This window comes from Solanum verrucosum, unplaced genomic scaffold (genome assembly GCF_900185275.1).
Source record: "Solanum verrucosum unplaced genomic scaffold, falcon-dt-bn FXZP01000274.1, whole genome shotgun sequence".
NCBI lineage: Eukaryota > Viridiplantae > Streptophyta > Magnoliopsida > Solanales > Solanaceae > Solanum > Solanum verrucosum.
Window position 1 is genome coordinate 1,189,380 of NW_026020258.1, and position 27,293 is coordinate 1,216,672.

Below are 27,293 nucleotides of genomic sequence, written 5' to 3' on the forward strand. Positions count from 1 at the left end.
TCAATCGTCCTTTCCCCTTTTTCCATGCTTCATGCATCTTCGCATCCGCAATGTGACGAGTGAAAATTTTACAAAACCAATAGTATTATAGTTGATTCTAATAATATTGCTCCCCATAAAATTGCAATTTAAACATTCCAGGAAAGAAAAAGTGGACCTCCCTTTCCCCAATATTATATCTGCATCTATATGAGAGCAAACAATGTAGCCTGAAAAGGGTATAATGATGAATTGGCTCAGTAATCACTGAATGATGAATCAGAGCAACTCTATTTTCAGAATATTTACATGCCAATCATATCAATTGTTTAAATATGGTATCTTCATAATGTTAAAACAAGTGTTGATTCCTGTACTTTCTTGGGAAACCATCAAGCAGTACTCATCTACTCATCAATGTACAGTGGCCTGAGAACTATTTTAGCAGCTATGCAAGGCCTCGTGAACTAAAAGATTACATGCAAGTTCAATAAGTTTAGACTTGAGGAAACCAGACTTCCCCCACAGGGAGCAAAATCATCTGCAGTGACAGGATAGTAGATACAGATGATTTGTGCCCTAATGCCAAATGAAGATCATTGTTTTCCATCAGTAGGAAAGCAAACAGAACAAATTCTTATATTTAATAGGATCCAAGGTCATTCAATCAAACACAACACCTTAAGAAAAACTGCCCATTCAAATTATGATAACTAGAGTTTGCACCTGACTCCACCAGCAATTCTCAAATGAGCATAAGAATGTTGTCTAAACTCTTGATTAAGTTTTACAATAATTTTCCAGCCATAGTGCAGCAGATTTCAGTACACGAAGCTCACCCGTGAGAAGGTATTGAGCCATTTGTCTCCGCATAGCAATTTTTCCAACCATGCAGAGAGTAGGCAGCTCCAATGACTGAATAGGCAAAAGTGAAAAGTTCAAGAGTGTGCCAAATGAACAGACTGATTATTTCTACCATTAATCACACAGTGATGTCTGCCAGGAAATAACTGTTTCCTATAATGTCATGTATCCAAAGAACAATATGCATTTCCATGACAATGTGAGGCATCCATTATTCAGCCAGACATTGGATGAACATAGAAAATGATAAAGTTATTAAGTAATGTCTTTCCCATATACAGGACACATAGTATTATAATAATGAGCGGAGTAATATGCCGGATTGAAGTAATAAGCACACTTCTTACTAGGGGTAAGCAGAACATAAATACCGAAAACTGAAAACCGGACCAAACCAAACTAATTCGATTCTTCGATTTCGGTTTTTCGGTTCTATTTTTCTAAAACTTCGCTATTCGTATCTCTGTTATAGGGTCCAGTTCACCGAAATTTTATTACAAAAATTTATTATTTCTGCCTGGCTAATTAATTCTACTAACAACAACATACCCATTAAAATCCCACAAGTTGGGTCAGAAGAAGGTGGGATGTACGCAGCCTTACCCCTGCCTTGTGAAGGTAGAAAGATTGTTTCTGATAGACCCTCGGCTCAAGTAAAGCATATAAAAATCAAGTATGTAAAGCAAACACAGTTGAAGAAGTCATGCTGAAAACAACGAAGAAAAGGCTAGTAGCAACAACAAAACAATACGATAATTGAAGCAAAGGAAACAACCAGTATACTAATATCAAAGAATAAGATAGTGGGAGAGTAATAATAACAATATTGAAAAGCGAACTAGACAACGCTCAACCTACTACCCTTCTACCCTAATCCTCGACATCCATATCTTTCTATCTACAGTCATGTCCTGGATGAGCTGCAAGTGAGTCATGTTTTGTCTACTACTACTGCTACTGCTAATACAGGGCAGTGAGGTTATTATCAGAAGCCTGTATATTATTGGCTGCAAAAATGGATGAAAACAGAGGAAATGTGCCAGCACTATCAGAATTATCCTATGAAAAATTATTACTTAATTACGAGTGACATAAGGAGAATGGAGTTTTTGGTTCTTGATGTACTCCGTTGGAATATGAGTTGTGCCACTCCTTTTGCTTTCACAAAAAAAATTGTATCAAGATTCTGTAGAGAAGTTTCAAGAAAACACTATACTAGAATTAGAACTGTTGAAATCATCATGATTGTTCTTAAAAGTAATTAATAAATTCCGAGGTTCGTTAAATTCCACTGTTTTCTGATCATCAGTTAATAAGAGTATTAATTCAACTTTTGCCTTATTTTATTGTTGAACTTATTTAACCAGATGTGAGGTTAATGAATCATAATACACAAACCATCTGTAATAGCAGCAGCTGCAACATTATTAGCAGTAACAGTTTTCTTACTTGCTGCATTTGTAACTATCTTTGTGGCCCCTTATTTTTTTTAAAGGAAAAACACAAAATAATCCATTTGGAAATTTTAAAAAAGAGAAAATTAGGCAAGGTGACCATTCGACCATAGTTCTTACCCAAAATAGCCCAATTATTGCTTATTTCTAGATATAAGCGGATAGCCTTATTTTCCTCCTTTGTTTTCTCCTCTGTCTCTCTCTCTCTCTACCGAACAATCTGACCTCTTCCTTCGTCTCTTATACAAAAAACAAACTCCAGTTCCAGTGTCTCATTCCATTTCTTCTTCTTCTTCTTCAATGTCATCCATTGGAGAATCAATGTTTTGGACGGCAAAAGAAGACATTTGACAAAAGGCAACAAGGGTCGGCCTCGCCACAAGGTGAGGCGAGTGGCGAGTGGCGAGTGGCGAGTAGCGAGGTGTTCACCTTTTTGAAGTGCGGCTCCAATTAATACAAAAAAATTAAAATATTTAATTGTATATATAAATAATCAAAATCTCAATTGCAATAACATATTAGCAAATATTTGAATTGAAAAATTAAAAATAGATGGTACATATTATAAGTCTAGAACTTGAATGAGAAAAAACAGAACAAAAGTCAAATCAGTGAGAAAAAATAGAGGTGGAAGTAACTCTGAAGCCTGAAGAAGGAAAGAAAATAGAGGAAGAAGAAATATGAAGAAGAAAAAGAAAGAAATTAGAAGAAAAGAAGAAATACGTATTGGTTGGACTTTGGAGTTGCTGGAAAAGTCCGCCTGGTCACGGATGACTAGTTGGAGTCGGAGTTGCAGTCGCAGTCTAAGAATGTAACTGTACATTTTGAAAAGAAAACCCTAAATTGGTCGCCTGTTTTTAAGAAAATACAAAAGGCGATGCCTTTGTTGCATCTCGCCTTTGTCGCCATTGTCTCCATGGCATCTCCTTTTGAAGATTGCCTCGTCACAAGCTGAAAGGGGATGAAGGGTTGTCTCGCCTCATTGGCAATGAGGCGATCACCTTTCACAACACTGGGAGAATCTAACCAGAAACTCAATTATTTGATTGGCGATGCCATGGTTGCGATTGGTGGTGAACAAAATTGTAGAAGCTGGCGATGCCAGCAATATAAGAGTCTCGCACAACCTTCGCTATTACACCCATTCCGTCATCCAACAAACCTATAATGTAGTTTCGGTGGTGCCAAGTTATTCCTTGATCGTCTGTATGACAAGTTCTTTTCTCCTTTCTCTCCATGTCTGGAGGTCTACTTTGCGAGATAGATTAATGTCGATTGGAAATGTTTCAAATCGATTTGAGCAGTTTAATAGTTGATGAAGAAGACAGTTTCAAACCAATTCGAGCAATTGAATAGTTGATGAAGAAGACAACCTGGTTAGCATTTGATTATGTGTGTAATAGTGTGAATACATTGTTTATACATAAGTTGCTCGGACTCAGGTGCGGATGTCTCATACGGGTGTGGATCTAAAAGTTGGATCCTTCATGATCTAATTTTTAAGATGCGGGGATATGGATCCATGTATGGATACTGGTGTGGGGATTCGCCTCAAAATAATTAAAGCATCTAAATATAGAGTTATAAAACCTAAATTATGAGATATTATGTGGAGAACTTGAGGAGAATCCAAGAAGGAGATTAAAGGAAAAGGAGTGACACAGAAATTTCAATATAAAAGGTATTCCATTTTCTTCAATTTCACCTTAGCTTTTGTGTTGATTACAAAAATCATTAAAATTGTCCAAACTTTCCCCATCAATTTTGGTCAAAGTGCCCAAAATTGGTTGACCAAATCGAACACGGATCTTACACCCATGTCGTGTCGACACGGGTGCAACACCAAAAGTGAAGTGTCAGAGAAACTTAGATTTATACATCATATATACATGGTTATACACTATTTATACATTATATAACAATGTATAAATATTGTATAACAATGTATAAGTATGCATATACATCTCTTATACATAGTTATACATCATATATATACTACAATACACAATTTATATAAGATAGATACATTACATATACATGCGGCCGTTAGCTGAAATTTTGTTGTGCGGTACCCATGTAAGAATCCCTTTAAAAAATAGCCATTTGACAAGAAGAAAAGTAGCACATTAATAAGACCCATACCTAAGAACCAAATTAGAAACGACCGACCTAAACGTATTCACTATTGAATAACTGAACCAATCCGAAGAACCAAATGCCCACCCTACTTCTTACTACACTTGAAGGCTGCAATTTTACTGAAAAAAAGTGGAAGTAGCAGGAGACACCTTAAAAGAAGAAAAAGTCATCTTTCCTTCGCTAAAAGCTAGAGTCATGAAGCCATTGTGGCATTTTCCCTCACTACTGCATAGTAGTTGTAAGAATATGTCAATCCCATACAAAGGGGGATTGAAACTTATTGTTAGCGCAACCCTTCCTGCATGGGTGGCAGGAGATCCATCTAAGGGCTGCTGTCCCCCCTTTAGCGGCCAAGTAGAAATGCACCTTGCATAGAGAACTCAACTTAGTCTTCTGCATCATTTTGTGCTTGTTTAGCATTAAATAATATAATACAAGTTTTTTGCATTTCATGATTTTCATCAGCAGTGCCTGCAAAGTGACTTGCAACTCTGGTGTTTGAAATATCCACTTCTCTCTCGGTATGGCCTGTCAGCAAAAGTACTATCTAGAGCACTTGCACCTAACAAATTCTTATTTGTGGTTCCGTGCTGAATCTATATGAATCTTTCTAAAACATATGAATAAACTATTATTCTTACCTTAATAGATGCATTATACTCATCTATTAGCCCAGTGATTTTTGAGAGCAAAAACTGATGTGCTTGAATCTCTCTGCTCTTGTCCTTTAGTGGACGCCGAGCCACCCGACCATCATTTTCTGCAGCTTCCATGGCCAAATAATTTATCTCTACATGTTACAGTTTAAACAAGGTTAGTATAATGTGAAATAGGAAATATTGACTGTACAAATAGCTGAACAAATGCACGGAAAAAAAGATGACCCTAGGACCTTGTGGAGAATTGGAGCACAGAACACGAGCAAATGCACGAATTGACTGTGGAATTCCCCTACCTTGAGCGTCAGCAAACCTAACTTCCCTGAAGAGGGAGAGGGGGTGAGAGTGGTTATGAAAAAGAACTTAACAGCAGCCATCAGATAGTAAACCAACTATATCTATAATATTGTTTGCTGATACATACAAATATCTATATTATCAAAAATTAAACTTGGCAAGGAGATACAAACTTGAGTACAAACGAATTCTCAGAGGAACTGAATCCATTGACATCTTTGAGAATTGGTATCTGATGTTTGCTCAAAAGCTCCAACTTCAACTGACGTAGTTTGTCTTCATGAGGTATAGTCAGCTCAACTTCAACCTGAGAGAAACTGATGCCTTTTATGTGAAATGTAACCAAATATGACCATAATTTCGGAGGTAATTTGGGAGTGTTGAGATTATTTCCCTACTTTGCATTGATTTAGCTATTGTGATTGTCCCTAGCATGTGAGTATTAGGTGCTAGGACATGTAATCTAGCCTGGAATCTGTAGCTTACCTAATTTGTAATCAATCTAGTTTATGTCAAAACTAACGAAGTTCGATAGAATTCTGACGATGCTCAATCATATTATACCCATTCTCACTAATTATATAGTATCAAAGGTAGAGAAATAAATTTGTAATCTGCAGCTTCCTACGCTGATCAATTCAATTCTAAGAAATTCTATCATCGTAATTGAATCTATAACGTAATTCTAATTCATGATCAGAGGATCTTCAAGGACTCAACAAGGTCACGCCTAGGGTTTTGAATGCCTAGGGTTTTGAACATTCTTATATTGGATATTTATCTGTGATTAGTTACGATTAAAGGCATGTAAGACTATCCCTTCGCGTGGGAACACTATTGATCTTCCCTGTGTCAACTTGTTTTTATTGAAAAACCCGAAAGTTTCTCCTCCATGAGATGACTACGGGGTAGGTAGGATTTTGATGTTCTTTGTCCATGAAGACTCACTACGAACACCATGAATCCTATAAATTTTCTCAAGTTTAATCCCATGCATGTTCTACTAAATTACGATTATGCTCTTTTTGTCAAATATAAACATTATGCTATAATGACTTGATTTTCCCATGATTTTTGTTTCATGAATTATGACATATGAATGCTTATGATTATGAGCTCTTAAAACAATGCATGAGTTACGATTATGAGACTTCGGGCTGAATTATGAACATCAAATGAAGGGAGTAATATGGTTAACCGAGAAGGCATTAGTCTATACGACAAGTGCCCGAAACTACATTTGCCGACGTAAGATTTGGATCACACCGTAGAGTTGGGCGTATCCTCTAGGTTGCCCAACAAGGCATATTATCGATCTTTTGCTAGCAAAACTATGTTATGTATGTTTCACACCCAACAAGGTATGGAAAGGCCTAGCTAATCGGGCCAAGATCAGACTCCATGTGCTCCCCTGGTGGATTATGTCGATTATACTAATAAACTGATGAATGATGAACTACGAAGTACGAACGTTAAGGTCAACTTAATTATTTTCGATCGCTTGATTGCCCCATGTTTTGATTATGTCTCCATTGGTTGTCCTGTTTCTCTTTCAGTTATGTTTCATCCTTCCCTTACATACAATACAATTTCATATGTACTTCCGTCCCTTAACTTTGGGGCTTTGCATTTCAAAAGGCAGGTTCTGGTACTCAGACAGGAGATCAGATTCACATTAGAAGACCTGTCTAGTATAACTCTTTCCTATGGTTGTGAAGCACACCACACTTATTGTACATTTGTAACTGTAAGTTTTGGTACCAAAATTGTACAATTTTATTCATCCATAGAGATACAAATTTATAGTATAGAAAAATAAACTAGTTAGCAATCAGATTCCTTGATTCTAGGAGATTTGAGAATCAAGGGATGATTCTAATATCCTAAATAACATATCAGATACGATTTTGTTAGATCAATTTAAACGAAACTATATCTAATCACACTTAGATATTTACAAATCAACACTCCCCCTCAAGTTGACATGTAAATATCTTTCATGCCATACTTGCTTACAAGAATTTCAAGCTTTGGTTTAAACAAGCCTTTTGTGAAAATATCCGCAATTTGCTGATTTGTTGGGACAAAATGTATGCACACGTTTTCTTCTTCAATCTTCTCTTTTATGAAGTGTCTATCCACTTCAACATGCTTTGTTCTATCATGTTGAACTGGATTGTGAGCAATACTTATGGCGGCTTTGTTGTCATAGTATAACTTCATTGGTAACACAAACAGTTTCTTTAGTTCTTCCATCATCTTCTTGAGCCAAATCATTTCACAAATCCCGTGGGCAATAGATCGATATTCAGCTTCAGCACCAGTGTTTTGGACGGCGAGAGGCGACAAAAGCAGCAAGGACCTGCCTCGCCACGCGGCGATTTTGAATCGAGGCGCCAATTAATACCAAAAATTAAAAATATTTAATTGCATATATAAATATCCAAAATCTCAATAGCAATAACATAACATATATAAATATCCATTAAAAGTACTCCCACAAAAGTTACAATTAACCGAAATAATTATAGAAGAATTTTTTTAAAAAATATGTAGGCAGCGGGCAGTGGGCAGTGGCTTTAGTAGTTCAGTTCTTATTCAGAAATCAGACTTCAGTCTTCACAATAAAAAACAGAGGGACTGAGAGAGTACTAAAAACAGAGCAAAAGAAGAGAAGATAGATTGATTCGAGAAAAGAAGAGAAGAGAGATTCCTGTCGACTTCAAGCAGTACCTGAGCAGCAGCAACAGTCGCGACATTCGACTTCAAGTTTCCAGTCGCAGCAGCAGCAGTCGCGACATTCGACTTCAAGTTTCCAGTCGCAGCAGCAGCAGTCGCGAACTCTAATTCCAGCCGAGGGATTGATTTCAAGTCTCCAGTCGCGAAATGAGAAGGAGCAGTCGCGACATAAGTTTGAAAAAATACCCAAAAAAACCCTAATTTGATTATTTGGCTTTTAAATTATTAAAATTCAGACTTTAAAAAAAAAAAAAAAAAGGCGACGCCTATTGCATCACCAATTCCACGTCACCCCTCACCTTGGCTTGCCTTTTTGATCTTGCCACGCCTCGCCTGAAATAGGCGCAAACCCCTCACCTCGTCGCCAAAGGCGAGAGGTGCTCACCTTTAAGAACACTGTTCAGCACTGCTACGGGCTACAACATTCTGTTTTTTACTCCTCCAAGTCACGAGATTTCCCCAGATATAAGAACAATATCCTGATGTAGACCTCCTATCAATAGTAGAACCTGCCCAGTCTGCATCTTTAAAGCTTTCAACGCCTTTATCTTGACCTTTTCTGAAAAACAATCTTTTCCCTGGTGAGCTTTTCAGATATCTTAGAATTATGTAGACCGCTTCTTGGTGCTCTTTCTTCTGAGAGTGCATAAACTGACTTACTAAGTTTACAACAAAAGCTATATTAGGTCGAGTGTGTGATAAGTAAATCAACTTCCCTACTAGTCTCTGATATTGACGTTGGTCAACTAAATTTCCTTCTTTGTTTCCGAATTTTATATTCGGATCAATAAGTGATTCAGCTGGACGACAACGTTTTATAAGATCTAGTACATTCCTTTGTGACACCATAATGCCTTCTTTTGATCTTGCTACTTCCATGGCAAGAAAATATTTCAATTGACCCAAATCTTTGATCTCGAATTCTGAGGCCACCTATTTCTTTAAATTCTTCATTTCTGGCAAGTCATCTCCCGTAAGTATGATATAATCAACATACACTATCAGGATAGTTGTTGATTTGTAAATACCTAAGTGTGATTGGATATGATTTTGTAGGATTTAAATTGATCTAACAAAATCATATCTGATATGCTATTGAATAGGTTAGGATATTAGAATTATCCCTTGATTCTCAAATTTCCTAGAATCAAGGGATTTGATTGCTAGCTAGTTTATTTTTCTATACAATAAATTTGTATCTCTATGGATGAATAAAATTGTACAATTTTGGTACCAAAACTTTCATGGTATTAGAGCAAGGTTATTCTTGTAACTAAAGCAACATTGACTGGGCTACATCACCCAACAACATCAATAGAAGTCGAGAGTTCTATTAACAAAATTTTGACAGAGAACAATGAAGCCGTGGTGTAATTTTTGCAAAAAATATGGGCACACTCGTAAGACTTGCTGGAATATCCATAGGAGACCACCTAGCTGGAACAAAAAAATGGCAGGTCAGACATTTCAGCAGCAGGGCTACAATCTTCTCTAGAAATGCGTCCTTTCACTAAGGAACAAGTAGAGCTACTACAAAAATTTCTCCAACCTCAACTCCAAACCAATAAATCTAATCCTTCTACTCCCACTTGTTCTTATTCCCAAGCAGGTAATGTACCATCCATTTTTGTGAGTACAGGTTCAACTGGTATAAGTCCTTGAATCATAGATTGATTCGGGGGATAATGATCACATGACATGGAATTTCCATTTTTTCTCAACCTACAGTCCTTTATAGCAGGAAATAAACAAGTCAAAGTTGTTGATGTTCCTTCTCAACAATTGATGGCGATCAAACTAACCCCTTTCTTGACCCTTTTTTATGTCCTTCATGTTCCAAAATTATCTCATAATCTTTTGTCCATCAGCAAATTGACTCAAAACCTTAATCGTGGTGCTATATTTGATTCTATTTCATGTGTATTTCAGGACAAGGTCTCGGGGAAGATGATTGGCTATGCTAGAGAGTCTGAAGGTCTCTATTTTCTTGAAAACATGGACAACTCAGTAAATTTTAGTTTAGCTTGTTTGAACTTTGTTCAAGTTGATAATAAAGTCATGTTATGGCACTATAGACTTGGTCATCCTAGTTTTCATATTTGAAACTCTTTGTTACCTCAGTTGTTTATGAATAAAAGTACATCTTCTTTCCAGTGTGAATTTTGTGAAATGGCTAAACACGGACGTTCATCCTTTTCTTCCCAAAAATACCATGCCACAAAACACTTTAAGTTAATCCATAGCGATGTTGGGGGACCTTCTAAGGTAACAACTGTAAATGGGAAAAGGTGATTTGTGAGTTTCATATATGATCACACTAGACTAACTTGGTACCTATTGAAAGACAAAAGTGAAGTAAAACATATGTTTGAGGCTTTTTATGTTATGGTCGAGATACAATTTCATGAGAAGATTCAAATATTTCAGAGTGATAATGGGAGAGAGTATTTTAATGACCATTTAGGCAATTTTTTCACTTCCAAGGGAATATTGCACCAAAGTTCATGTCCTAATACACTCCAACAAAATGGAGTAGCTAAGAGAAAAAATATGCATCTTATGGAGGTAACTATATTCACAAGTGGAGTCCCTAAATTTCTTTGGGGAGAAGCTCTTTTGACATCCACCTATCTTATTAATAGGATGGCTTCCCGTGTTCTAGGTTTTAAAACCTCTTTCAGTATGTTCAAGACATACTTACCTACTTCTAGATTGACCACTGATCTACCTTTGAGAGTTTTTGGCTGTAGTGTATTTGTGCAGCCTTAATATTCACAAGTGCTAGGATTGACAATTCGATCACCTGGTTATTCGTTTGGATTTTGTGTAAATTTTTGTGTTTCAAAGCTTCTGAAACTTGAATGGTTGACTTCGGTCAAAAATTTAGAAAAACGGCCTCAAAATGCAACACTATCGGTTTCATTAGCGCTGAAATGTCGAGTTTGGTCTAGAAGGACCTTTTGTGCAGATCCCGAGGCTTCCAAGCTAATCTTGAGCCCCTTCGTGAAATTTGGCTTAAAATGAAGGTTGGGTGGGGGACCCACTTTTTGTCAAGACAACCTCGGTTAAAAGTTGTGACAACTCCGTTGAGTCTGGAATATCGAATTTGGTGGGGTACCATATCTCATTTGCGCGCACAGGGTTTCGAATGAATCCTGAGCACCCCGTCAGGAATTTTCACATTGGCCAAAACCAGTTGATGTGCATCATCTGGTGCAGGCAATATTTGCCCTTAGCATTCGCGTGCTTCAAGTCGCATTCGCATGACCTGGTCTATGTGTTTACGAGGCCTTAGCCGCATTCGCGGAGGCCTACTAGGTTAGAGTGTTGTATTGGTTACCTGGGAGTAGACGTCGTTCCACAGTGATTCTATGATGACGATTTGGCATGGGATTCTTCGAAAGCCCATTTGATCGCAGATTCAAGGTCTTGTCATGCATCATTATTGATCGTGGATTCATGGTCTAGTCATGCTACTCTATTGTTGGTCGCAGATTCAAAGGTCTGGTTATGATGAGCTATTGTTAATCTCAAATTTGAGGTCTGTGCATTTCATCTTCCAACCGCAATCCATGATTTGGGCTCATTATCCTCTACGAAGTTGATATTTATTAGCTTGGCTCTATTAGTTACTTTGGGAGGCCTATCCGCGTTCGCGCTACGCATTCTCTGGCTCTGGATTCACCGGGTCCTATTAACAGTAGTTGTAGTTCTTTTATGTACCTATCAGGCTTATGAGGGTCCGTTCGGGTTTTTATTTAAACTTGCGCACGAGTGTACCTTTTGGGCTTATGGGGTCCAGTTAGGTTTTAGCTAGCTATTTACTTACTTTATTTAAGTTTGTCCTACACTCGTGTGCATTTCTGTTAGATTTTCACTTTTGACCTTTATTATGTTTAATTCTCGCATTTCATATTGCCTTTACTTTTCTTGCTCAGGCGGCCAATGATGCCTACTGAGTACTTGGTGTTTTGGCATTCATGCTACACTCTGCATCTATTTCGTGATGCAGAGCACTAACTATCAGCATTGAGTTTGAGCCGATTGCCGCAGTATCTAGAGGCAAGGGTAATCTTATGGCGTCTTAGATCATACATGTCTCCTTCAATACCATTTGACTAGTCTATTGTATTTTGAGACAAGTTTGTTTATTTGTGGTCCACCTTTGGGACTTGTACTCTTTTCTATAGTAGCTCTGTACTTGTGACTTTCAGGTTTTGGGAGAGATCTTTTTGTTATGTATATATTATGTTGCTTCCGCTTTCTCCTATTATCTCTATTAAATTGTTTATTCTTGCTTAGTTTCTACCCTTATAGACATTACTTGACGTTCCGGGTTACGGGTTGACTTACCTACTGGTGGGTATAGTAGGTGTCATCATAACCTGAGATATTGGGTCGTGACACGTAATTATCTCTTAGGAAAATCCCTCAAAGACTTTGCAGTTGAATATCTTTAAGGAAGATGCAAATCTATGTAGTTTGCTTCTAGATTTTCTAAAGAACAAAAAATAAACCACCCAGCAAAACATGTGTATGCATGAGTGTCCTATTGAGGCAATTAATAGATGTAGAGTCACAGCTGAATCAGTACCTCTAACAACGTCAGCAAAGGGAAGTTGTTAGCAGTTTGCCCCCAAAATGTCAAAGTAATGAGGTTTGGAATAAAGAATGTGGTCAAGCTTGAAAGGACTCGTGACAAGCAGTATCTACCAACTTTTCGGATGGAATTGAAATGAGGGAATGTACATAAATCAATAAAATGGAATTGCATATGCAAAGAGTGCATGATCTCGGTGATAATTCAATTTGGTTCATCCATTCTGAAAGATAATGCAAAACATACAGTGAAAGTTTGTCATCTTACCTGGTCATACACATTACAAGGGAGAGTAAATCCAAAGTCCAAAAGGAGTCTTGCATTTGAAAACTTTCCGTATCTTATGAGCATCTGTAGGAAAATTGTAACTAATATTCAGTAAGAATCCTTATTTCACAAATATATGTATGCTACACCATAGTTATCACCGGCAATAATTTGTAGCAATTCAATCAAATGGATATGTCGTGATATGAACATCTATGCTTGTGGTTAATAAGTACCCTTTCCTCTTGATAATTTGAAAGCTTTCTAATATTTTTCTAAAATTCCTTTCAAAACATCATGCTTCTGAGTACAATCTGATGGATTATGCAAAGGTGAGGTTAACTATGAGAATGTGTGACATCAATGTTTCATGCTTTTATCATTTTATCTGCACACTCCACAATGAATACTTCAAGCTTGTCCTATCTGGGACACTACTTTGTACAATAATATACTAGCCTATCTAAGATTACCCCTCAAGTAGATGACTACACATTGCATATGCCGAATTTATTACATATTTAATTAACTCAAGGGCTTGCAAGATCCGGCAAATATGTTTGCAAGCTAATCATTCGACATTATAGTTCTCGAATTCTCATGACAATTGAGAGTATTCTCTCTAATAAAGTGACAATCAACCTCTATGTGTTTGATCCTTGTTGAGATGTCCCACATCGGTAGAGGGATGGGAATTTGATCTCCTAATATGGACTTGGACAAACCTTCCTTCATGAGCTAGCTTTTGGGGTTGAGTTAGGCCCAAGTGTCATATCATTACATGGTATCAGAGCCAGGCCTATCACAATTTGTTGCTCCAGAATGATGGGGCCCCATTTAGAAGTGTTCACGCTTCAGTAGAGGTTTGGACGTGCGACAGAGTGTTGAGATGTCCCACATCGGTAGAGGGATGGAAATTTGGTCTCCTTATATGGACTTGGACAAACCTGCCCTCATGAGCTAGCTTATGGGGCTGGGTTAGGCCCAAGTGTCATATCTTTACAATCCTCTCAGAGTACACTGGATCTGAAGAAATATGGAGTAACTTCATTACATAAACAAGTTCCATCTAAGTGGTTTCTCCAAACTTAAACCCTCTTCGGTAGTCAACTGATCCATATGAACTCGCAAGTCACAGTTTTCATGGCTCAATATTCAACTCAATCTCCCACTACATACAAAAACTGCTTGAACTTGTCAGAATTTTTCATTTAGATACCTAAACAAAGTTCCTAACCGGTTAAACACCTAATCCATGCTCAAACTGTCTATTAGACACAAGGACTGATATGACATACAACATCTTGAGCGGTGAACTTGTTAAATTAAGATGATCCAGCACATTATTGACCATCAACCCAACCCAAAGAGTCATCACGTTCCTCCATCATTTGACCTCCTCCATTTCCCAGTCAATACACAAGTCCCACTCTCCTTTTCTTCGTTCCACCTTTCTCATTTCAACAAAAATTACATACACTTTCACTACAGAACATCAGAGGATTCCCACTCTTTCATCTATCCACTAGTAGATGCCTCAACTGGATCTTCACACAATGAGAGATGATGACACCAAATCCATGATTGAGAAGAAATTCTTCATAAATTTCAAGAGAAGAGACAAAGACCAAATTGAACTTCTTGGAACTAGCTTAGTGATGGTTTAGGTTGCATTGCAGAATAGAATATTTGGAGTTGGAGAGCCACATTTGCCAAAATTTTAAAGAAGGCAAGATAGGTGACAATATTAGAGGGTAAAGTCAAATTTTCGAATGATAAATATTTGCTCTAATCTTTTTTTAAGATGTCTCATGCAGGTGGTAGAGATGATGAAAGAAGGGCTCGTTTAGAAGAAAAATTGAATGGAGGAAATGATTTCACCCTGAGTGCTATGTTTCAACAATTTCAAAGGTGGACTACACAATTTGAGATGAATGTTATTATAGCTACTAGAGCTCCTAATGTGCAACAAAAATATCCGTTTGATGAATTAGAGGATGATTGTGACTAAAGTTATGAAAGGTAGTGCTTCTATTTGGTAGAAAAGGGTAAAAAGTTTGTTAGGGACAAAGAATTGTCAGGAGAGACACCTATTGCTACTTGAATCAAGATGAGAAGGAGAGACACCTATTGCTACTATTGTTATTACTTTAAACTGTTTCTTCCACATCTTGTGTTGGGTTTAGGCTTGTCCACTCGGTGGGTTGTAGTGGACGCCATCATGGCTCATTTTCGGGTCGTGACACAGGTATAGGGAATTTGTCTTTAATGGTTAACTTATTTAGAGCCCTGTAATTAACAGTCTCCAAGAACCATCCTTCTTACTAACCAACACTATACAACAAGACTAGCATAAGGGCTAGGACTGGCATCCACTGTAACTAACAGTCTCCAAGATCTTGCATCCACTGTTTTTAGCTTAGTGGTCTCACTCTTCAACATGTGATCTTTACCCCTCATACTTGAACTACATGGTCAGCTTGCTGAAATTCATAATGATATCACCAATGGTTCCAACCATTGCATTCCCAGAACATCACAGGACCCCAAGGGTAGCACCAACATATCATTTTTTTTTTTGAGAAGGTTAACTGGTATTATAAACAAAAGGAGTACACCTATAGTGTGCTCCTACATAATTACATCAAAAGTATGAAGGAACAGCCCAAAACAAAATCTATCACCTATATCCCTTATAAACTGTCTAAAAATAGGGTAATGTCCCCTATATCCTTAGGTACAGAATGGATACACCAAAAGTAAAAGGTTGCTAAACAGTTCATCTTTATACTTTGGAAGGGAATGCTCTTGTCCTCAAAACATCTCTAGTTTCTCTCCTTCCAAATTGTCCACCAGATGCAAGCAGGGACAATCTTCCATCTCTCCTTGTGTCCTGACTAATTTCCATCTCTATTCCAACATGCTAGTACTTCTGAAGTATGCCTTGGCATGTCCCATCCAATACCCCTCAGATTAATGAACCATTGCCATAATTTTCAATCACTTTACAATGCAGAAAAAGATGATTTACTGTCTCTATTTCAGCTTCACAAAAAAAACATCTAGAGCATAACTGCCTTCCCCTTTTCATAAGGTTGTCCTGAGTCAGGACTGCTTGATTTGCAACTAGCCAATTGAAACAAGCCACCTTATGAGGTATTGTCCCTTTCCAAATCATCTTCCATGGACACCATTCCTTGGTTTCAATTGAGATATCCAACAGCTTGTATGCTGCTTTCACCCTGAACTTGCCATCTTTGTCCAACTTCCATAACAATTTGTCTTCCTCAAAATTGAGACTCTTAGCTTGTTCCAAGGTATTGTAGAACTGAATCATTCTCTCCACTTCTCAGTCATTGAGGAGTCTTCTGAAGGACAGATTCCAACCTTGTGCATTTTTTACCTCTAAGATAGTAGCTAGCTTCTGTTGATTGAGGTTGTAGATGTTTGGAAATTGTTGCCTCAGAGGTGTTTGCCCCACCCATACATCATTCCAGAACATGGTCTTTCTGCCATTACCCAATTTGATCACAAAATTACCCCACATTTTTTGCCATTGATTTCTGATAGTCCTCCATAGTCCCCTTTCATAAGGAGTTTTTACTTCCTGAGTAGTCCATGGTCCTTCTCTACCATATCTTGCAATAATGATTTCCTTCCATAGGCCCTGCTCATCTGCTGCCAGTCTCCATAGCCATTTTAACAGAAGGCTCTTGTTTTGTGCTTTCAAATTCTTAATTCCTAGACCTCCCTCTTTTTTAGTTGTTATGACAGCCTCCCACTTGACCAAATGATGCTTCTTCTCCCCTTCACCATTACCTTGCCAAAGAAAGTTTCTCCTGATAGCATCCAACTTTTTGATGATCTTCCCATGAATGAGGAAAAGAGACATCATGTAAGTTGGCATGGCATCAAGAACACTATTGATCAGTGTGACTCTGCCACCCAAAGATAAGTATTGACTTCTCCAGTTAACTAGCTTATTTTCACACCTTTCCACCACAGAGTTCCATATGTTCTTGGACTTACACTTAGCTCCCAAAGGCATTCCAAGATAGGTGGTGGGAAGCTCCCCTATCTTACCACCTAAAATGTTTGCCAAAGTACTGATTTCTGGAACTTCATTCATAGGATAGATAGAACTCTTTCCCCAATTTAAATTAAGTCCAGAAACTGCTTCAATCAGGATGAAGATAGCCCTTAGGTGTTGTAGTTGTTCCTTCTCTACTTCACAAAATACCAAGGTGTCATCAGCATATTGTAAATGGGAAATAGACACTCCCAGAGAGTTTCCTTCATTCACAGTGAAACCCCTGATTCTGTTATTCACCTAAGCACTCTTCAACATATCACTTAAACCTTCCATGGCCAAAATGAAGAGAAAAGGAGAAAGGGGGTCTCCTTGTCTCAGTCCTCTCTCAGAGGGAAAGAAGCTAGTTGGAGAGCCATTTATCAAAACTGAAAACTTCACTGTAGTTAGCAGAACCTCATCCATTTTATCCAGGTGTTGCGAAACCCCATCCTCCTTAATGTTCTCCACATATGTTCCCAATTCAAGTGATCATAAGCTTTTTCTATGTCTAGCTTGCATAGAATCCTTGGAACTTTGGATATGTATCTCATGTCCACACATTCATTAGCCACCAGTATTGCATACATAATTTGCCTGCCCTTTATGAAGGCCATTTGTTGTTCATCCACTAGCTTTGGCATAACTTTCTTGAGTCTCTCTGTTAGAATCTTTGATATGATTTTGTAGTTACTCCCAATCAAGCTAATTGGCCTAAAATCTTTCAATTTGGATGCTCCAAACTTCTTAGGGATCAGGGCTATGAAAGTGGCATTGAAACTTTTTTCAAAGTAGCCCTGGTCATGAAAATTCTGGATGGCAGCTACCACTTCCTGTTTTATCTCTTCCCAGCACTGTTTGAAGAAGGCCATTGTGAAACCATCAGGGCCTAGTGCCTTATCCCCTACACATGAGAACACACAGTTTTTAATATCCTGCTCTTCAAATTGGGCTTGCAAAGCTGCATTATCTTCTTCATCTATCCTGGATTGACCTCTAGGGTTGAACTGAGGTCTCCAGAATTTTGTCTCAGTGTAAAGTTTTTGGTAGAAGGTAGTAACCTCATCTCTGATCTCAGCTGGTTCAGTCACATTGGAACCATTTATGATCAGTTTATCAATGTTGTTATACCTCTTGTGACAATTAGCAGTTCTATGGAAGAACTTTGTATTCATGTCCTCTTCTTTGAGCCACAATGCCCTAGATCTTTGCCTCCAAGCCACTTCCTCTCTCTTGGCATTTTCTTCAAATTCCACTGTCAATACTACTCTTAAATAGGACTCATCATCTGATAGGATTCTCTGATCTTGCATCAGGTCCAGCTCAGCTAGCTGGTTAAGGATGCTCTGTTTTTGCATACCTAGGTTTTCATGTATTGCTTTACTCCATTCTTTCAACTTGACTTTCAGTAACCTCAGCTTGCAAGCTAAAATATAATCCGGTTTTCCCACATAAGTTGCAGAGTTCCACCACTCTTTAACTCTTTCTTTAAAGTCTTGAGTTTGCAGCCACCAATTCTCAAACTTAAAATTAGAGGTTGATCTCTCCCAATTACCACATTCCAACATCAGTGGATTGTGGTCGGAAGTTACTCTAGGTAAGATTGATTGTTTGATCTTAAAGGCTACTTCCCATTCCTCAAATATCATAAATCTATCTAATCTTGCTGCAATATCATATCCATCCCCTTTCCTCCATGTGAATCTGCCACCTACAAGAGGTAAGTCTTGCAGTTCCATGTCCTCTATAAATTCAGAAAATTCTTCCATCTCCTTGTTGAATCTGCTGCAGTTTTTCTTCTCAGATGGGAATCTCACTACATTAAAGTCCCCAGCCACCACCCAAGGTCCATTAAATAGACCCCTCACTGCCCCAACTCTCCCCATATTTCTTCTCTTTCTTCTCTACTATTTGGGGCATAGACACCTGAAAAATGTCATCCCAAATCTTGTGCTTTCCCTGTGAACTTACAAGTGATGTTGTAAACCCCTACTTCACCCTCCCAGATACTACTATCTCACAGGATATGATACCACCTCTTGTCCCCCGTGCCTCTAGTTGTGCATATTTCACCTTCCTATTTGCCCACAAATCTGTTACAATCCCGCTTATATCTCCATTGATTTTTGACTCCTGGAAACAATACACATCTGCCCTCTGTGTATTCATCAAGTTTTTGATTTGCAGCCTCTTACTTGGGTCATTGAGTCCCCTTACATTCTATGAGACTATGTTAACCTTCATTAAGATCATCTATAAAGCATCCCCCCTACTCCTTGTACCATAACTCACAAAATTACTCTTTGGTTCCAAATTCTTGAGTTCTTTCGGGACCTTTCCTACTGGAGTTATAGGAACTATTGCTCCCTCCGCCTTCTTAATAGTTTGTCTTTTACTGTTGATTGCCATAAAGAGGTTCAAAGCCACCTCTTCGCATCCAATGAAATGTACCCCAAATTATTTGCTGAGTCTGATTATGTTTTCTTGGACCCCTGAAGAAATTTCATTCTCTGTTGATGTATCAATTCCATGCTCATTAGAGTTTAGTGGTAAAATATCTTCAATTATGCCTTCCCCCTCTGCCTTTTGATCCAATTTCATATCGCTCACTGTTTGTATCTCTTGATCTGTTCTTTGTTCTTTCCTCTGTTTGGATAATGGACATATCGTCATCATCACTCAGGTTTGCAACAAACTCGAGATTGTTTCCCTCATCTCCCAATTCAAATGGAGTTAGGGCACCTTCTCAACCCTATTCCATTAGAATTATGCAATTTGCTTCTATTTCATCACGTAAAGGCTCAGAAAACCTTTCATTGTCACTAGGCTTCTTTTTTATTTGAGCTGCATCTTTATCCGTTGCTTTTCTTCCCTCCTTGTCTCCGTTGGACTTGTTTGAAACTCCCGTATCTTGATTTCCAGTTCCTCAAATCTGTTATTTGTTGTTATACGAGATAGGTTTGCTTGTATCTCAATGTTAACTATGTCAAGACCTTGGGCTGCATTATTCTTTTGTTGTTGCCTTTTTGGGCCTAAGAAATTTGGGCCCAAATTATCCTTTCTCTTAAGCTGGCCTACTACAGCTGATAAAGGCCCTTTTCCTTTTCTGTTTGCCTCACGTGGAGAGTCGCGTGATCTCTAATTCAACTTTTCGCCAGCTGTTGATGTACCCACGTGGTGGTCCGACTCTTCCACATATTTTAACACTAAAGAGGGAAAGAAACCCTTGTTGCCCATCGGTCCATAATGTTGTTCCTCTCTCCTCGTCGCCTCCTTTCGAAAAGTCACCGGCGCTTCACACCAGATCGGCACTATATACACAAAACCCTCACTGGTGACTTCAATCTCCTTCGGAACCATCTTCCCATCACCCTTCACCTTGATGTGTGCCCAGTGCATGTGATTTTTGAGGGTTGCTTCTTCCTCTGCTTCGATGAAACCCCCACACTGATCTCTGATAAGCTTGAAGACTTTATGGGACCATAGGTTTAGGGGTAAACCCAACACTTTTATCCACACCCAGTCTCTTACTACAACTTCCGGCCAGCAACCTGTGATTGGACTCCACCACTCTAGGTTCAGATGCATCTTCTTCCAAACCCATGTTCCTGCCATGACGTGCTCTGCAACCACTTTTGTGGGTAGCTCGAAAAGGAAGTGTCTGTCGTTCATAGCGAAAACGCTAACTCCTATGGCTGACTTCCAAGTATTGCAAGCCCACCTTCTTACATCATTGAGGATTGGTATCTCTCGAAGTGTGCTTTGGAATTTACCGACAATACATCTCTTGGGGAGATCTGTCTCCGATGTCAGTGTTACGTTCACCACATTTAGGCGGTCACCTTCCACCAGTATGTGTGCCTTCTTCGTGGATTTTGTCGTCCATCTATTGTTCCTTACTGCCTCCTTAAAAGATACTCCTAGTGCCTTCCCTTTGTTAGATTGTGTTTTCTGCTTTGTTGTAGGCTCATAGGTGAATTTTGCTATTTTATGAGCAATGTTTCCCCAACCCGTGTTGTAAGATGATTCCGGTGTAATGATGACTGCTTTGTTTTGTCCTTGAATAGCAATAAAACTGATATATCTGCCATTTTCGTTGTATTTAAGGGTGCAAAAGAAATTCGAGTACAAGTCCTTTACTTTCCATCTTTTGACAGAGTCCCCTTGGACCTTCGACGCCTCAATAAATACTGAAATCAGCCATCTCAGGACTTTAATGCTAATCTTCACTCTCTTCATTAAATTCCTGCTACGTTCAGTCCACTCGTACCATGTTTCTGCTCCTTCTTTACATCTGGTGATTTCATAAGACTTGAAACCTGCGTTATAAAAGATGGTGTTTTCCCCCATTGACATGATCATAAGGCCGAAGTCATATAGAATTGATTTTAAAATGCTCTCAGACACGATTTTCGAGGTTAGCCAACTTTCAACATAAAGTCGTACTTTATCACACCTTTGGGGGGCCAACATATCATATGTAAAAGTAGTTTCCCCAATAAGCCACTTGAATTTGATACACTTCTGATTTGGGGGATGTTAGCATGATGGACAGCTCACAGATCATGAATTTAATAGTGAATAATTGTATATATTAATGTAACTATATAGTGATGTATATAAGTGTAATATTAGAGATTTGTTGTAGTAAATCAAAGAGAATAAAGTTGTGATAGAATAGCAGATTTGGAGGGGTAGAATAGCATTTAAGAGGGATAGAATAGCAGAAATTTGACTAGTTCCACATTTCACTTTACACAAAATAAAAGAAGAGTCATTTGACAATTAAATATTCAAAGTGAAGGCTTGAGATCAAAAGCTAGCACAAAACTTTAAGTTAATGACCAAAAAGGCAAAAAGTTGCAAATGACACTTAGATAAAGATGGAGAAAGAATAGTATCATATGGAACCAAGAAATACATTCAAGTTGCATGAGTGATGAGACCTGATCACCAGGAGCGTAACTATAATCAACAATGACCTGCAAATGCTTAAAATAGGGCGGGTCAAACATAAAAGAGAAACCTGAGCAGAAGATACACTCCATAAAATGGCAAAAGTAACATTTTTTAATCAAGTAATAACATTATTAAAAAGGGAAAGAAACAAGCCTATATACAGCAAGTATACTAAAAGGTAGAAAACCTCACAAAAAAATGGTTTCCTATGAAAGACCCAGTCTTCTATACCTATAGGGAACCTAGTGGGTGCTCCAAAAAGAAATAAGAGATAAACCGCTTTTCCTCAATAGTACAAATCCTTCTCTAACTCCATCAAAAGCTCTCCTATTTCTTTCTCTCCATATGGTCCACATAAGTGCTAAAGAAGAAACATCTTATGCCCTGTTTCTTCTCTTTAGTATTCTAAAGGGGCCTTTTGGTACGAGGGATAAAGAATAATTATTCAGGGATAAAATGTGCAATTATTGTATCCTATGTTTGGTTAGGGGTATTAGTTAGTTTCGAGATTATTTATCCCACCATTTATACTATAATGATGGGATAAGTTATCTCATATATATGGCGGAATAACTTATTGTTGGTTTTTAGCAAAGATATCAGGGAAATAGCAAAGAAAAGCTTTGAGAGAAAAAAAATACAATGTTATCAAAGAGAATTATTTTATTAACAACTCAAAGACATATATTTATAGCTACAATTCCTACTAACAAATAGAAAAATATGCTAATGATTAAATCCAATCACAAAAAAGTAGAAAATTAACTCTTATATTCACTTAACAAAATAATCAGAAATACTAAAAACTAGCTACCGATAGATTTACTGCAATCTTTTAGAGATAATCCAGCTATCTATTTTATTTCAAATATCCCGAGACATATCTTCAACACTCTTGCTTGGATCGGGAAATGTAGATGGTAGTCTTGACTAGTATTTACCTCGGAGCCTGTCAATTCATCTTTGGTCTTGCAAGGCTTGTGCTCATCTTCTGTTGGATTAAATAAGAAGTTTTTACCTCCCATTTTAACTCGTAAAATCTCCTATTTTGTGGAATCAAAGATTCGACAATACTTGTCTGAACTTGTTTTGATTGAAATAGTCCTTTTCCCTTTTGCAGGAATATAGTCATCATTCCCAATTTTGACTTTATTATTTTCCATAGACATGAACTCTTTAAAAATATTTTTGTCATAGGTCATGTGGTTTATACAACCACTATCAATTATCCAACATTCTGACTTCTTGGTTGAAAATATGTTGCCACAAATAAGCGGTCTTCTTAATCTTCATTGGTGACTTGGGCATCTGCTCATATTTCTGAGATTTGCTTTTGCAAGTCATATCTTCATGACCAAGTGGGTTGCACATCTTGCATTGTGCATCTTGCCTCTTTCAACATTTAAATGGAGGATGACCTTTTTGCCACAGCACTGACAAGGTGATGATATTTCCTTGAATTATTACCCTTGCTTTGAGTCATGTGGTTGACTGTCAAGGCTCCTTCAACCATACCAACTAGAAGATGTCATATTTACTAAGGTTGATCTTTAGGCCTGACACCACCTGGAACCATGTCAATACTTATCTCAAGAAGATCAACTGAACACTATCTGCATCACAAAACACATAAGTCTCATCTACAACCAAAAAGTGAACACCCTAACAAAACTTTGTCCACCAACAACTATAGAGAAACCCCTCAAGTAACCTCCTGCCATAATTTTATTTGTCATCTTGTTCAATGCTTCCATCACTAGAAATGAACAGCATAGGGGACAACCGGCACCTAGTCTTAGTCCTCTTGAACTACCACAAAAGCTGCATGGACACCATCACAAGGACCGAATACCTTATTGTTGGATGCAAAATTTGATCCATTTCCTCCATCTCACACCAAAACATATCCGGTGAATGTTTTTAAAGTAGATCAAACTCTAACACTGTCAGGAGGATGAACATCATCAGAACTATTGTTCTCTTAGACTAACATGAACATACTTAAAGCACATGTCATCATGTGCAGCACATACACATACACAGAGGGGGAGAAATAATATGCAAAGCAAGTGTTATTATTTCATAGGCAGAGCAGGTGATAATAATAACTTTTTTCTGGCAGATGCATAGATGGAAAACCATGTGTTAAGCTGGTGGATCATACCTCTGAAAGTTGCTTCTCTTCATTACACAAAACAGTTGTGTCAGAGAGATCACAGTGATTTGCAAAATCAGCAAAGGGAATCTACAATGTGGTGAACAAACTATCAGGCACTTCATGCACCCAAAAAGTAGTCATCCTTAAAACAGTCGTAAAAGATTTAACCTCTCTAGAAGTCAAAATAAAGGAGCTCGCTGAATGAATGTCCTTCCAACAATTATCATCAGACACAAAACAAACTAATATAAGATAGAGTTAAAACCTCAAAATCACCTTTAACTATCCACGTTTTGTCAGTATAATATTTAAACTTTAGGGTGTTGTTACACCACCACCCACCTCTCTACCACATCCCAAACTATAACATTTTGTATCAAAAGAACTCCCAAAGATGAAGGGTTTCTCGAAATAAGTGTCCTTTTTAATAAATAAATTATATTTTTCATGTTTATTATATTCTCTCTCTTCTTTAACAATTATACTCCTTTTATTTTGTATGCAATTGTACCAAAATATGCAATTAATCATTATATATTTTTTACAAATATTTTTAGTGATATTTTATATATATATATATATATATATATATCCACTTATTTGATTATACTAGATATATTATTATTGTTGTTATTGATATAATTTATTTTTAGAGGTACGCTAAAAATAATAAGCAATTATACCAAGTATATATAATATTACACCTTATACTATATATACCGGGTATACCAATTAGCCGTATCCCCGCACCCGTATCCATACTCAGATTCGCACCCCGAATCTTAAAATTTAAATTTTGCCAAATCCGACTCTCAGATTCGCATACGTCTCGAATACCCGCACCCGATTCCGAGCAACTTAGAAGTAGTTTAAATATTCAAACTTTTCAATTGAGATTATTATTATTAAGTAAATTTTGTTCTAAATTGCAATTAAGTTTATGTTATTGATTATCTTTTTTATTTTCCGGTTATTTTTAAAATATGAGTTTTCAACTGAATTTACTATGATAAAAAAATTATTGAATTTTTTGAAGAGGGAAAAAAAGAAACCAATAAATTTAGATAAGCCAAGAAGAACAAATAAGAAAAAATAAATTGTTTTACGCTTTAGTGTAAGATATCTTTTGTTAATTTTGTATTACTGTTATTTTAGAGTTATCTTTAACAATTGAGTTTACTGTTATGGTAAAATACAGTCGTGATTTTTAACTAGATATTTTTTCTGATTATTATATTTTTATTTTACTACTCCTTTTATCCCAGCTTATATGACTCACTTCCCATTTTAGTCAGTCCCAAAAAGAATGACACATGTCAATATTAAGTAACAATTTAACTTTAGAATGTTATTTTATCCTTAATGAAATGATTAATAATCACATAAACATCTATCACTTATTTTAGATCACAAATTTCAAAAGTCTTTCTTTTTTTCTTAAACTCCATGCCAAGTCAAACTAACTCATATAAAATGGGACGGAGGGAGTATTATATTAGGTTGTGTTTCAATCAGTTCTCAGTTATTACAAAAGATAAAATTTAAAAAAATAAAAAATGAATAAGAAAAGAAGAAAGCAAAAAGAAAAAGTAAGAAATAAGAGATATAAAAATAATATAAAATACCACATGGATCCTCTTGTTTGCCTATTTTCTAGCTCCTATACACTACAAAGAGAGTAAAATCACTATCCATGCCACTTGACACTGAAAGGAGTTTCAGATAGAAAAAGTTATAATTCAAGAGGGTAACAGCAACACCCCATAATTTAAGTATTAAACTGATGAAAAGTGGATATTTTAAGGGGGGTTTAAGGTATAAACTCAATACAATTATTGTTCTGATAATGGTAACTTACTCAATATAATAATTAAAGAAAACAATAAAATCCCCTTAACAGAAATACCATGGATACACCTCTGGAACTTTCCCATGCTCGCGATGTAACTGAAATGCAGACAAAGAGTTTTCCATCAATGTGGGCATCCAAGTCCATAATCCATGATACTAAAGGATATGTTGAAACACAAGACCTGCTCCATGAAAAGGAAACAGACTACTTTTCCAACATGCTGCTTTGCTTCTTTGGAGCACAGCTGATAATAAGGGTAGGCAGTTTCCGCATAAGTTAAGACGGTGTTCAGGCATTTAGTTCATACAGACTGGAATTGCTGGTTTATTAACAATGAGAACTACTTCCTTTAACGAAATCCACATCACTAATATGAAACTCACGTCATGAGAAGATAGATGTGTGCTTCCAGCTTCCTTTATGTTTTAATCTTAAGTGGTTTAGATGAATTTCTTCAACAAAATAAATCATTCTAGAGAAAAAGGCAAGGAACACAAGGATTCTTGCAGCTTCAGCTAAACTGCTGAAGTAAAAATGGAAATTTTAATCCTGTCTACTTCTTGCCGCTTATTAATCATGTAGGAAGCTAGAGTTTAAAGATATAAAATACCAACTATGTCATTTGTGAATATTTAACGGTAAGAAAACACTGCAATCATAACAAAATGCACAACAGGTCTGGATCAAATGGCGACCATCTTAGGAGAAGCATTTGAAACTCCAACTAGATCATATTGAAACGGTGTGCACATATTTGCAAGCCTGTAAGAGACAACTTAATTCAAGTAATTTGTAATTAAAAAATTCTTTTAAGAAAAAAATGTATCTACATTGAAAGATTTTACCTAAAGCACATGCATATTTGAAGTTCTCTAATGTCACATCTTGGATAATTTCAGAGAATTGGAAGGAAGCCTGAAATCAAGAAGATAATAATATTTTAGGAAATAGCTTGGGTTAAGATTTATTGTTTTTAAGAGAGTAACAACAAGAAATGTTATCAGGCACATAAACCAAGGTTAGTTAAAGTCTTCTAGTTCCGGGGTACCCGTACATCGCCGGTAAGCTTGGTAAGTGTGTTTTACTTCCATCAAACAATACAACATACCCAATATAATCCCACAAGTGGTGTTTGAGCAGGATAGGATGTACATAAACCTTAACCTTACCTTTGTGGTAGAGAAACTCTTTCCGGTAAACCCTCAGCTCAAAAGCAGAGTAATCAAAGTAGGAATGAAAGGAAAATAACGTCGGCAT

General features: G+C 37.2%; 1 protein-coding gene across 1 annotated transcript; it reads right to left on the bottom strand.

Moving 5' to 3' along the window:
* LOC125833334 (uncharacterized) lies at positions 1 to 27,293 on the bottom strand. The gene is made up of 10 exons (XM_049512475.1): positions 27,145 to 27,293; positions 26,091 to 26,217; positions 24,191 to 24,271; positions 22,014 to 22,049; positions 12,999 to 13,082; positions 5,566 to 5,699; positions 5,329 to 5,417; positions 5,078 to 5,226; positions 819 to 894; positions 1 to 209 (listed from the first exon to the last, which is right to left on the bottom strand). The coding sequence occupies exons 1-10, from the start codon at positions 27,291 to 27,293 to the stop codon at positions 1 to 3; spliced, it is 1,134 nt and encodes a 377-aa protein (XP_049368432.1).

Excerpts from the sequence above, each read along its gene's own strand:
- LOC125833334 (XM_049512475.1), bottom strand. The coding sequence starts at position 27,293 with ATGCCGACGTTATTTTCCTTTCATTCCTACTTTGATTACTCTGCTTTT. Across the intron at positions 24,272-26,090 it reads GTTCCAGAGGTGTATCCATG|ATTCCCTTTGCTGATTTTGC; the intron begins GTATTTCTGTTA and ends ACCACATTGTAG. Across the intron at positions 210-818 it reads GGCTCAATACCTTCTCACGG|GCTACATTGTTTGCTCTCAT; the intron begins GTGAGCTTCGTG and ends TACCCTTTTCAG.